The sequence below is a fragment of the Saimiri boliviensis genome, chromosome X (assembly GCF_048565385.1).
Source record: "Saimiri boliviensis isolate mSaiBol1 chromosome X, mSaiBol1.pri, whole genome shotgun sequence".
NCBI lineage: Eukaryota > Metazoa > Chordata > Mammalia > Primates > Cebidae > Saimiri > Saimiri boliviensis.
Genome location: NC_133470.1, coordinates 55043517 through 55055697, shown reverse-complemented (window position 1 = coordinate 55055697; position 12181 = coordinate 55043517). Strand labels below are relative to the sequence as shown.

General features: G+C 45.3%; 1 protein-coding gene across 2 annotated transcripts in view; it reads right to left on the bottom strand.

Moving 5' to 3' along the window:
• The window catches only part of MSN (moesin), an 80380-nt gene extending 68579 nt beyond the window's left edge, over positions 1-11801 (bottom strand). Inside the window, exon 1 of one of the 2 annotated variants that reach the window (XM_003940944.4) lies at positions 11590-11801. In XM_003940944.4, the coding sequence (XP_003940993.1) occupies positions 11590-11601 (12 nt within the window). In that variant the 5' untranslated portion in view covers positions 11602-11801. Of the gene's footprint in view, positions 1-10511; positions 10654-11589 lie in introns of those variants that run through there. The other variant, XM_074391800.1, reaches the window with a different exon arrangement.
• Positions 11802-12181: the final 380 nt, after the last annotated feature.

The window sequence follows — 12181 nt, the reverse complement described above, 5'->3', positions numbered from 1 at the left end:
GATACACCTTTCCTAGAAACTTGCTTATTCCCTATCAGCCTTGTAGGCCCTCACAAAAAATTCAGAAATCCCTCTCCTTTAATCTCCAGGACTAACACCAAAGGAAACCATATTTGTAAAATACAGGATCAATTGAAAGCCCAACACTAGGTGTGTGGCAATCTTCCTGACTAGAAATTCTCCCTTTTGCTCCACCCAAGCCCACATCACCTAGCTATCCCCATCCAAGGGCAACATAGTCAACAATGACTCAGATGGAGGAAGGGGAAAGGGAGCTTAGCAATTTAAGACTCACTCAAAAGCAATTTCATAGCCCGACAAAGAGGGATGTTGTGAGGGAGGGAGTAAAGGAAGTCAAATCTCATATGCGCTCAGTTTTGGTTTGTTTCTTGGTCTTCCCTTTCCCTGATGGAACAATGACAAATCCAAGGGTCTTCTATTCTTCCTGAGTCACAAATGACCAAAAATAGCCAGCAACTGTAGTCTGCAGGCTAGACTCCAAGGCCCCACCCAAAGCATGCAGTCAACAGTTGTCTCTCCAAGCCAGGATCTCCACAGCGAGCTCTGTGGTAGGTAGATCCAGAGCAGAGCTCACTGAAATAGAGGCGGTTGCTTACATATTGATAGCTAGAGGAGAAAATGACACACTCAGTGCCATTCTAAATGGGAGAAGCAAGCTTCTTCAAAAAGTCACCACTCTGCTCTGTTACATGCTTTCTAAGAACCCTTTCCTAGGAACCCTTTCCTAGCCTCTTAAAGACTGGGCATAGATATTCAGAAGGTCAGAAAAAGCTAATGTCTCCATTTTGTAGATAAGAAAATTAAGTCTCATAAAAGTGACTTGCCCAAGGTCACACAAGCAGAGACTAAAGCCAAATATCTCACTCTTCTTTCCATTGTACCATTTTTACTATAAGGCATTTTTTAAAAGATACCCAGACAAGTGTCCCAAGCTGAAAGTGTCAAAAGCTCAGCTCAAGAAAAAAAAAAAGAAAAAAAAAAAAAAACTCAGCTCTTCTAACCTAAAGTTAGAAAGCTCAGGACTTGGAAGGGAAGGTAGAGGGACCTTGACTCAGCCCACCCAGGAAAGCCAAGTGAGAAGGCTAGGCATACCACAGGCATACATAAAGAACTAGTTGGCTTTACCAACTGGAAGGCTTTACCTGCTCCAAAGAAATAGTTTCAAATGTTGAAAGCCCTAGGCCCATCCCACCCCCGCACTCTGAACCTCTTCAGGCCAATTGAGACCACTCCTAGACTGTAAGAGATCTAAGTAAGAAGCTGGACAGGAGTGACCAGGCAGTGTCAAGAGGATAAGGGGAGATAAGAAAGTAGGGTGGAGAAATCACAGTCATTCCAGAGCTCTCCCATCTTCCTCTCTTGTTCCCCATTCCTCCCCCATATTAGTACTCTAAACAAGGAGAAAAGAAGTTTGCAGGTTGTATTGTATAAACTTGAAGAAGGCATTCCCTGTACCAAAGGAGAACAGAGGACTAGTTGAGGTGGGGTGGCAAGGAGAGGGAGTAACTTGAGGGGGGAGAAAATCACCAAATAAGGCAGACTTCACTGGTAGGAATCATCAGGAAAGGTTCCAGAAGTTGACGTCGCAGGGAGGAAGCCTTTAGTCATCAGTTTCCTCTGGCAACTGGCCTAAGGCCAGAAGGAAAACTCCCAACCTTAGGAAAATGCCCAGGCTATGGCAGACAGAAAGGCAACTAGGCTAGATTTTCATCAGGCCCTGCTGGAGCAGCTCTTCAAGTACTCAAAGCAGAAAGACGTAGTGTTATCCTAAAGCAAATGGCAGATGTTCCCACCAAGCGTATGCTAGACCTACAATGGTCCAGGCACCAAGAGGAATAAGGCACCTGGGAGGGGGTTTTGTGATTTTCCATTTACATATTTCTTTTTTTTTTTTTTTCTAAGACTTTTGAGACAGAGTCTCGCTTTGTCACCTAGGCTGGAGTGCAATGGTGTGATCTCAGCTCACTGTAACCTCTGCCTCCTGTGTTCAAGTGATTATCCTGCCTCAGCCTCCTGAGTAGCTGGACTTATAGGCGCCTGCCACCACACCCAGCTATTTTTACTATTTTTAGTAGAGACAGGGTTTCACCATATTGTCCAGGCTGATCTCGAATTCCTGACCTCAAATGATTCACCCACCTCGGCCTCTCAAAGGGCCGGGATTACAGGCATGAGCCACGAAGTTGACCTCCATTTGCCTATTTCTAATACTGCTGATATTTTCATGCCGGAGAAAAAAAATTAAAAGGCAAATAAGTTATATGACTTTTCTTCTTTGTAAAGGAATTAGTCAGTCTCCCACAAGTATCTACAAGAATGTTTAGAGAGGAGTTTAGCTCACTTAAAACCCTTGAAAATAGCAAAGATTTGTACAACTTAACTAATGATACCCAGACTATTACCTTGACCCTCACCCTTCAACTCCATACCATAGATTAGTCAACCTCAGTTAAAAATTACAACAGATAAAAAAGAGGCTCTTGCTGTATTTCATCAAACATCCAGGCTGAGATTCTGGAAAAAGAAATGGATTGGCCAGGCGCAGTGGCTCACACCTCTAATCCCAGCACTTTGAGAGGCCAAGGTGGGTGGAGTTCAAGACCAGCCTGGCCAACATGGTGAAACCTCATCTCAAATAAAAAAATACAAAAATGAGCAGGGTGTGGTGGCACATGCCTGTAGTTCCAACTACTCTGGAGGCTGAGGCAGGAGAATCTCTTGAACCCAGGAGATGGAAGTTGCAGTAAGCCGAAGTCATGCCACTGCTCTCCAGCCTGGGCAACAGAAACTCCAAGAAAAAAAAAAAAAGGAAGAAAGAAATCATGGGTGGAAGGAAGGAAGATTAGATCAAGAAAGTAATCTTGATCAAGATCAGGAATCTTATCTAAACACACAACTCGAGAAAAAATAAGACTTGATCCTTCTCAGGTATTTAAGGAAGATCAAGACTAACGACAGGGAAGGAAATATTGATCATGCCTGGTAAGTATGTCTTGCTCCCCATCTTAGGCCTTGGCCCCAGTCACTTCCCAAATATATACCCAGGAAAAAAATTTTCAGGATTGTATCTTGTTTTGTACCACCAAACTGTTACATCTCAACTCTTCTCTCATTAGGATCTGATCCCTGGATGCACAAAGTATCTTATCAAATTCCTATAAGGTAGAAGGAATGGGAAGAAACTTCAATCTTTGAAGTCACCAATCACAGAAGATAACTGGCAAAACAGTTCTATTACGCAAGCACAGAGCCATTTGCTATACCAGTGGCCTAGGAGCTATGTCAACACTTACCTTATGCCACAACAAGTCCATTGAAAGGAGTATCAGATCTAGTATCTATGCCATTGGGCACAGACAAAGGGCTGTGCTTTGAAAGTTGCCCAAAAGGCCTTTTCTCCAAATTCAAGATCCAGATACTGCAGCTGTGCCCTGGCCAGAAAACATCATGCTCCTCCACCTCTAACAACCACACACTGAGAAATCCTCCCCCCTCAATCTCCACCATTTCCCCAATACCTGATTTTATAGCAAAATCACTGGGAGAACTAAAAGCCGTTTCTAGGGTACTGACATAGAGTTATCGCCAAGCTCTATTCTTTGGTTTAGTTCATTTGGAAGCATGAAGAAAAGACCCTCTCACATACCTACTTGGTCAACAAAAGTAACATTTTAAAAAATTTATTTGCCCAATTCTGGAAAACCAAAGGTATAGTCTCCCCCACAGGCTCTTGTTTACCAATTAAGAAAGGACTGTTGGCTCCAAATGACCCTGGAAAGAGCAGCTTCATCTATGCTTATATCTATGTCTCTGTGGCCCCCCTTAAATCAGTCAGCACCTCAGCTTTCCTTCACTTCAGAGAAATTCACTTTCAAGAGAGCATCGGCCTAGAGTAATCTGGTTTATGCCCATATACCAAAAACGCATCACTTTCCCACCCAGAAAGACCACTGCTTCCAAGTGTACACACCCTTTAAGGCCCTGTTCATATCCCAGCAAACCCTTTCTCCTCAAAAACCTGTAGAAATCAAACCGTTTTTAAGTGAGTTGGCCCTAAATCCCCAATTAAATAGGTGACAGGAGATCTTTGAAGGCAGCAATTGTATCATCCCTTCATTTATTTCTATCCCTTATGGTAAATAGTACATAGTAACCACTCATTAAATGGTGAGAATTCAACTTCCTGTCTTCTTTCTTATCCCTCTGATGTAGCACAAAGTTAGGCATATAGTAATTCAATAAATAATTGTAACATTTGTGTATCACTTGTTAGATTCTAGGCACAGTTCTAAGTCCTTTAAATAAATTATCTCATGTAATCCTCACAACAACCCTATAAGTACTACTATTATTTATAGTTGAGGAAAACGAGGTACAAAAGTTAAATAAATTGTCCAAGACTATATAACTAGTCAGTCACAGAACTGGGATTTGAGTCCAAACAGTCTAGTTCCAGAGTCTGTTTTTCAACACTACTCTATGCTTCCTTTCCATGGAGGCTTGGAAGGTTTTTTTTTAGCTACGTGCCCCAGGCTTGGCCTATAAGCACCTAGAGGTGAGTGAGTGGTGAGGGTTGAAGCCAGGAGATTCCAGTCTGCATTCAATTTGCTACAGCAAGCAAATATTATCACTAAATTGGAAAAAAGTGCTATGATGTTCTCCTAACTCAAGGGGCAGGTCAAGCTGGAGCACTGAGTCAGAATTCAAAGAGGTCAGAGCTCAAAATTAAACAGGGCAAAGAGAAAGCAGGGAACTGGGGTGAGAGGTGGGCAGGAAGAGAAGACAGTCATTGGAGATCCCAGAAAATCCTGCTATAGCAAAATCATTTTAGGGGAACTCCATTGTAGCCATCTTGCTAACATAATCACCGCAGAGCCAATTCTCTGGAAGTCTGTGCTCTCTGGGTAGAAAGTCATTCTTCCAAGGCAGCCAAGTCCAGTGGAAGATCACTAACATCAGAATTAGTAAATCCAAGTTCTCCTTTCAATACTATTACCAACTTTATGTGATCTCGAACAAGCTGCCTAATCCCCGTGGTTATGAATATGATGAAAAAAAAATAACTCTACTCCCTAAAGTTTCTTAGAACAGTAAGACCTAGTTTCAAGCAGAAAAATGTGACTAGTGTCCTCTTTCTACCTCCCTTCAGCCTACACATCTGCCTTCCACCACCCTTCACAAGCCAAAGCAAAACACTTACCTTCCTGGGAAGTGCTACAAAGAGTTCCTGAGACAAGGTCAAAGGCTGAACCATTTCCAAATAAAGAAGCGCCTGAAGTCAGCTCTGCACATTCAGAAGAACTTACTCTTCCCATGACCATAACTCCATGGTCAAGTAACCACAAGCACAGAGAGAGAAGATACTGAGCACCTCACAGTGAGTGCCATTTAGAAGGTAGGCATTCAATGTCCTTCCCCTACACTGGGGCCAAGCAAGTTGGGGTTTAGTTGTGGCCCTATAACCAGTTCACTCAAATCCTTTTCCTTTTCTGGACTTCAGTGCCCCCATCAAGAAGATAAAGGCTGAGACAGAAGTTTTAAGGCCAACTCAGTTGTTCAGTGGTTCGAAACACTCCTTTGAGAAACTCAGCCCATCCAGCAGCTAAATAAAGGAAAGCTTAAGGCTAGGGAAGCTCTGGGTTGCCCTAAGGGCAAATGCCTTTGAAATGCTGTACTCCACAATAGCCAGTCCTCAGTTCACTGGTAGTAGATACTTTAGGCTTGTTTAGAAGCCCTTAGGAAGGCCTCAATATCTACCAATATATCTAACTACCGCACTCACCATGTTAGAAGAAAATCTAAAACATAATCTAGTAGCTTCCCGGCCTTTCAGCAGAAATAAAAGGGACTATTCTACTATCAGGCAGGCAGGCACTGCAAAATGTGGGAAGAATGGCAGGGAAATGTATGAAGCTTCTGGTGTTTGTCCAGAGCTTTTCAGTCAACTCACAGCCTTCATAATATAATCTCACTTGGTTTATTTCTTTCCGCAGTAAGGAAAGACAAGCCCTCTCTCTTTCATTGACTCAGGAAGAAATGGCTAAGAGTACTCAAGCCAATATTCTTCTTGGATCTACTAATGAAACAAGCTAACTCCATGTGAGAAACAATCCATTCTGAACTCAGCACTGAAGTAGAAACAGCACTCCAGAAGTATAATGGGAAAAGAGGATACATTTTTAAAAGTACTGTTCAATTTTTATTTACAGTACTGCCTCACACATAGAAGGTGTGCAAATGTTGAAGAAAGAATGTCTGAAGGAATGAACATACAAATAAGAGACTCAATGCTATACCATAAAGATTCTCAAAAACATCAGTACTGGAGGGGTTCCTAGAGTTTACCCATCACTGGTACAGCTCTGTCACGACAAGCTAGAGACAGAAGGCCTGAAGAAAAGACTAGCCTAAAGACCCACTTCATTAGACTCACTTTACTGAGGACAGGAGCGATTCTTCTTATATGGAAAGAGAAGAAAAATTCTCAGTTCAGTGTTGCTTACCATTTCCCAGCACCCACTTTCCAAATTCATGGAATCCTGAACTAACCCTCCAAAGTGACAACTTCTACACCACAAATTAGAACCTGGACTTGAAAAGTTTTTCAGCTCTATAAAGCATGAAATGGGAGGAGGGACAGACAGCAAAGCCAGTAAATCATGAAAAGACCATCCCATTCACTTGAACCAATAGACTACCCCAAAGAAGACCACATTTGGACCCTGTTTTTTCCTCTTTGCAAGCAAAGTAATGGAGCAGGTGGCAGGGAAAAAAAAAAGATTGTGAGTTAGGAAAGAGGCACATGATAAATTCAAGTCTATCTTTGAAAGATCAGAGACAAGACTGTTTCCAATCTGTAACAATGCCAAATTTCCAGCAGCTACGGTTATGAAAGGCCTAACTCTGGTAGTGTCTCCCCTCTGGGGACCCTGAGTCTAGAAATTCCAGTGGGGGAAACTGTCAGAAAGATACAAAGGGACCTAAGACAGGCTGTTGCCATGCAACACTAGAACAGAGTTCAGAATAATTGTAACTGTCATATTATCTCATCCAGAGAGAATTAGATTTGGAGGCAAGGGAATAGACTAGATGACTCCCAAATATCTTTTCCAGCTCCATCATTCAGTAAAGCAGTTCCATTGAAGGAGGAGGTAAGAGGAAGGTAAGAACAACATTCTAAAACAACTTACTGTTTGCAGGCAGCTAGAGAACGGAAAGTTAGATTAGTAGTCAATACTACTTTTATCACTGACTCAAAGAGCTGCCTTTCCCTCTCCAAGCCTAACACGAGAGAGTATTAGATTAGTTGGTGTGGGTCCCACAAAGGCCTTCCTGCCCCACCAGCCCCTCCCTACCTAGATGGCTGTTCAAAGAAAAGGCTAAAGGAAATTCCCAAGATGGTTCCTGCTCTGTCTGTATCATCTACACTTTCACAAAGGGCCAAGTGAACTTAAGAATCAAAGTGAAAAGATGGCAGGATCCTCTCTCACACAACCTCTATTCCTGATCCTTTCCCCACCCTGAAGTCTGCAGGCAGGGCTGGTTCAAGGGTTAAAAGACTGAGGTTCTGGCTCCTATTTACCAAGTACCACTTTAGTGCCACTCGAGTGGCTCAAGCAATGCTAGGAATGGCAGGAGAATAAACAATTCACATAGCCCCTGTTAAAGTTTAGCTGAATGCCGACCTAGACACCTTCAAATACTTCAAGGAGCTAGGCTCTTGTCTGCTCACATTGATGGTCCCATCAAATGACAGTTGATTATCTTTCCCTTGATCTGTTGATCTATGGCTAAAACCCCAGCAGATCAAAGAGGTGTTTCACCAAGACTAATGCTCTAAGACCTAGATTCAAGTCCTAGTTTTGCAACTGGCATACTGCCTCACTCTAGGTTAGTCTCCCCATAACATGGGTTTCAGTTTCATCATCTACACAATGATAGGAATCGGACTTCATAGTGGTGGAGAGCCTTTTCAATACTAAACTTAATAAATCCCAAAAAAGGAAACCAGAAACTCAAGGACATCTTGAAAATTCACAACACCATCTTTTTTTTTTTTTTTTTTTTTAGGAAATCCAAGAGAGCCTTAAAGCCTTTGTGATCTTAAAAGAAAAAAAAAAGCCAGGCACGGTGGCTCACGCCTGTAATCCCAGCACTTTGGGAGGCCGAGGCGGGTGGATCACGAGGTCAGGAGATCGAGACCATCCTGGTCAACATGGTGAAACCCCATCTCTACTAAAAATACAAAAAATCAGCTGGGCATGGTGGCGCGTGCCTGTAATCCCAGCTACTCAGGAGGCTGAGGCAGGAGAATTGCCTGAACCCAGGAGGTGGAGGTGCAGTGAGCCGAGATCACGCCATTGCATTCCAGCCTGGGTAACAAGAGTGAAACTCCGTCTCAAAAAAAAAAAAAAAAAAATTAAAGAAGGCAGTGAGAGGAAAAGCCCTTTTAAAATATATATATATATATATGTACACAGACACATATATATATATATATATATATATATATATATATATATATATAAAACTGTCATCATCACCAGAAGATGTAGGTGGCTATTAATAAGCTTTTCCATTCTGGCTACTAAAGCAGACTCAGGAAACTGGCAACCAGAAGCAGAGTCCAAGGAATGGCAAGAAGGCAAGGGCGGTGGCGGGTAGTGAGCTTTTTTTTTTTTTTTTTTTTTTTTTGAGACAGGAGTTTCACTCTGTCATCCAGGCTGGAGTGCAATGGCACAATCTTGGCTCACTGCAACCTCTGCCTCCCAGGTTCAAGCAATTCTCCAGCCTCAGTCTCCTGAGTAGCTGGGATTAAAGGCACGTGCCACCACCCAGGCTAATTTTTGTGTTTTTAGTAGAGATGGGGTTTCACCGTATTGGTCAGGTTGATCTCAAACTCCTGACCTCATGATCAACCAGCCTCAGCCTCCCAAAGTGTTGGGATTACAGGCGTGAGCCACCGCACCCAGCCAGCATGTTTTAACAGATGTAGGGGAGGTTGGGCTGACTAGGCGGGACAATTGGCTATAAAAGTGAAACCGATCCTAGATAGGCTGTAGACATGCTTCATATGAATGAACGAGTTTGATTTTCCACTACTCTTCTCTGTCTGTCATACGATAGAAATAGCTTAAAGCACATCAATGAAAAAGAAGCAGAGAAAGGGAAATTTTTTTCCTTTTTTCATTAAAGTTACTGGTTCGTATTTAGTGAACTAGGATGTACCCCTAAACAGCTCGACTTTGGGATGAGGAATAAGAAAAGTAACAGGAGGCACCTGGTGACACTGCTGAACCTTACCAAGACATGACACAAACGCCAACCTTGGCCACTTTGCTCAAATTACTCATTTCCTTTTATCTGAGGACCATAAAGTTCTGAGAACATGGGCAATTTGTTTGGAGCAAGAAAGAGAACTCAAATGTGAAGAACTCAATCATTGGGTCAGAATAGAGGGTCAATCAGAAGAGCATCAGAAAGCCTGGACCCCAATCTTGGCTCAGTCACCATATGCCCTCAGGTAGGTCTTTTTCTGTAGGCCTCAATATCCTCACTAGTTTTTTGTTGTTATTGTTATTGTTGTTTTTTGTTTTTAAAGAGAGTTGTACTAAATAGATAGTCTCCAAGGTCCCTTTTAGGTTAAGATTCTATGGCCTTAACAGACATATAGTTGTTTTTCCTAAAAGTTGACCATTCCTTGAGTCAAAGCATAGAAAATTCTCTAATGCTTCCAGTCTATCAAAATTCAGCCCTCTCCTTCCAATTTAATTCAGGTTTCAGTTAATCTGCATAAAAATGCCTTCAGTATTTAGACACCTTCATTACTCCAGGCCTGACTACAGCTTGTACTCCAATCTCTCTCCATTCCCACGAAAACAATAAACACACTATCTTGTCTTCTTTGCCACTTTGACTGAGATGAGATGGTTCATGCAAGTTTGACGCAACTTCCAGGCCCATGAAGTTGTGTTTCAAGGTGAGATATGGCAGAATTGAGGATGAGATATGCCACTACAGAAGAAAGGCCATGGAGCAATGTCTATTCCCAGAGATCCACCCAACTATTCAGGCAAACCCACACCTGAAGAGGAGTCAGGAGTCAACCACAGAGAGAGACCCAAAGAGCCGCTCCTGACAGGATCTTTATAATCCTGTTTTGGCAGACAATGGGGTATTTTCCCTTGTCTCCAAAACCATTACTCTCTCCTTGAGGGCAGGGGAGCTGGGAAGAAAGTGTGTAAAAGCCTCATGTCCTAAAACCACAAGTAATCTAAAGGAGATAGACAGTGAAAGCACACATTTTTTGAAACCTTGGTGTTTCTGAAGGACAACGTTCTGGAAAGGCAAGAATGACTTGGCAGTGAGGCTGGTATACAGTAATGTGGCACCCAAAGCTCATCACAAACCCAAAAGGTTAGGATCCCAACTTGCCTCGTCTCATCCCAGGGGCCTTCAGCCCGTTCCAAGGCTACTAGTCACTATCTCACCTCTACAAAGCTCAAGTAGTCCTGGGAAGACATTTCTGGGAGCACTGCAGTGCCTAGGCCAGCCCAACAAGCTGTTTGGCCTAAGGGACTCAAGCCAGAGTAGTCACCAGGCCTTTCTGAGCAAGGGAATGGCCCCAGCAGCCATTTGGCATGACTTGCACAAAAGCAAGCAGAGCTCATTAGTCAGGCACACTCCTCCTCCCTCCTCCCTCCTGGGCATCCGGCCCCCCTAACCCCACTCCCAGGAGGCTTCTGTTCCTCTCATAACAGCCAGTGGGGTGGAGACGCATCCCCAAATCAACCACCACTCTAGAAAGGTGTGGCCCGACGACAAGTGAGCCCACACTACACAAAATAGTCCTGCGGGTATAGGAGGAGATATAGAGGCATTAAGCAATGGAAGGGGCAGGGATTTGTGGGTGGAGAGGAGGGAGAAACCGATCCTCTCTCCCAGGAGATAGGGTAGGCCTCTCCTCAGACTGGTGCCTAATGAAGTGTTGGTGCTCTCGGGTGCAGCCTCGATGACGATTTCCTCACATCTCTCTCCTCACCTCCTAGTGGAAAACAGCTGGAGCCACCCGGTGAGGCTGTGGGAAAGGTGAGTGGGGGTGTGGGATCCGCCCCGAGCGGCTCCCTCCTTCCTCCCTGCTTCTCTCTTCCCAAGGCCCCTCTTGGACATTGGCAGCCTTGCCCCTGAAAGGTGCCAATTCCTGAGTTGGGGGAAGTGTTGTCTTCTGGACCAAAATACTCTCCTCTGTGCCCATGGCCCGTCAGGGGAAAGGGGAGTCCCCAGGCCCCAACGAGGCCATCCTCACTGTTGCATCTCAGACACAGGGAACTGGAACCTGAGAAAGAGGCAGGCCTCGCCCTGTCCTAACTTCCAGCCTGGACAACCCCTCAACCCCTGAGGGCGCGCCAGACCAGGATTCCCACTCCTGTCCCCTCCCTACCCTAGGCTATGGCGGAGGGCGCGGCGTCCCAGGCGGGTCGGTGACTGGCCAAGCCCTCAGCCATCAGCAAAGGGCTATGAGGCTCAGCCAGAGCCCTTGGGGTCGACAGCGCCCACCCCGGCACTCACCGTTTTGGGCATGGTGGCGGCAAAGGCAGCGGAGTTAGCGAAGTTTAGCTAGGACTGTCGGGCAGTGCTGAGCACGCAGTACACACGGCTCGGATTCGGGTGGCCGGGGACTCAGATTGGGTCCTCAGTAGCGTCGGGGCGACTGTTCGGCTTCCTGCTAACGGGCCACGACTTCGCAAACCCCACCCAGGAAAGAGCCGCCCCCGTCGCGCCGCCCGCTCCTTTATGTGGCCCGGCTTCCGCGCCGCTCCCCGCCCTCGCGCCCGCCTCCCAGCCGACCGCTGGCCTTGCCCCGCCCAGCCCAGCCTGGCCCAGCCCGGCGCAGCCCGGCCACAGCGGCCACGTGGGGGGCCCGACTGGGCGCGGGCGGACCTAGCGTAGCTACCACTCCCGACCCAGACCCACCCCGCTCTTCTCACACCCCCTCACACCCCCTAGCCTTCCACGTCCCAGCCTTCCAGCCCCACCCCCACTCAGGGCCCAGACCCTGGGCCGCACCCTGACAGATGATTACGCAGCCCCTGACTGCAACTTTCCACCGATGGGGAGCTCACTACCTATCACAGCTATCTTTTCCTTCTTAAAACAACCA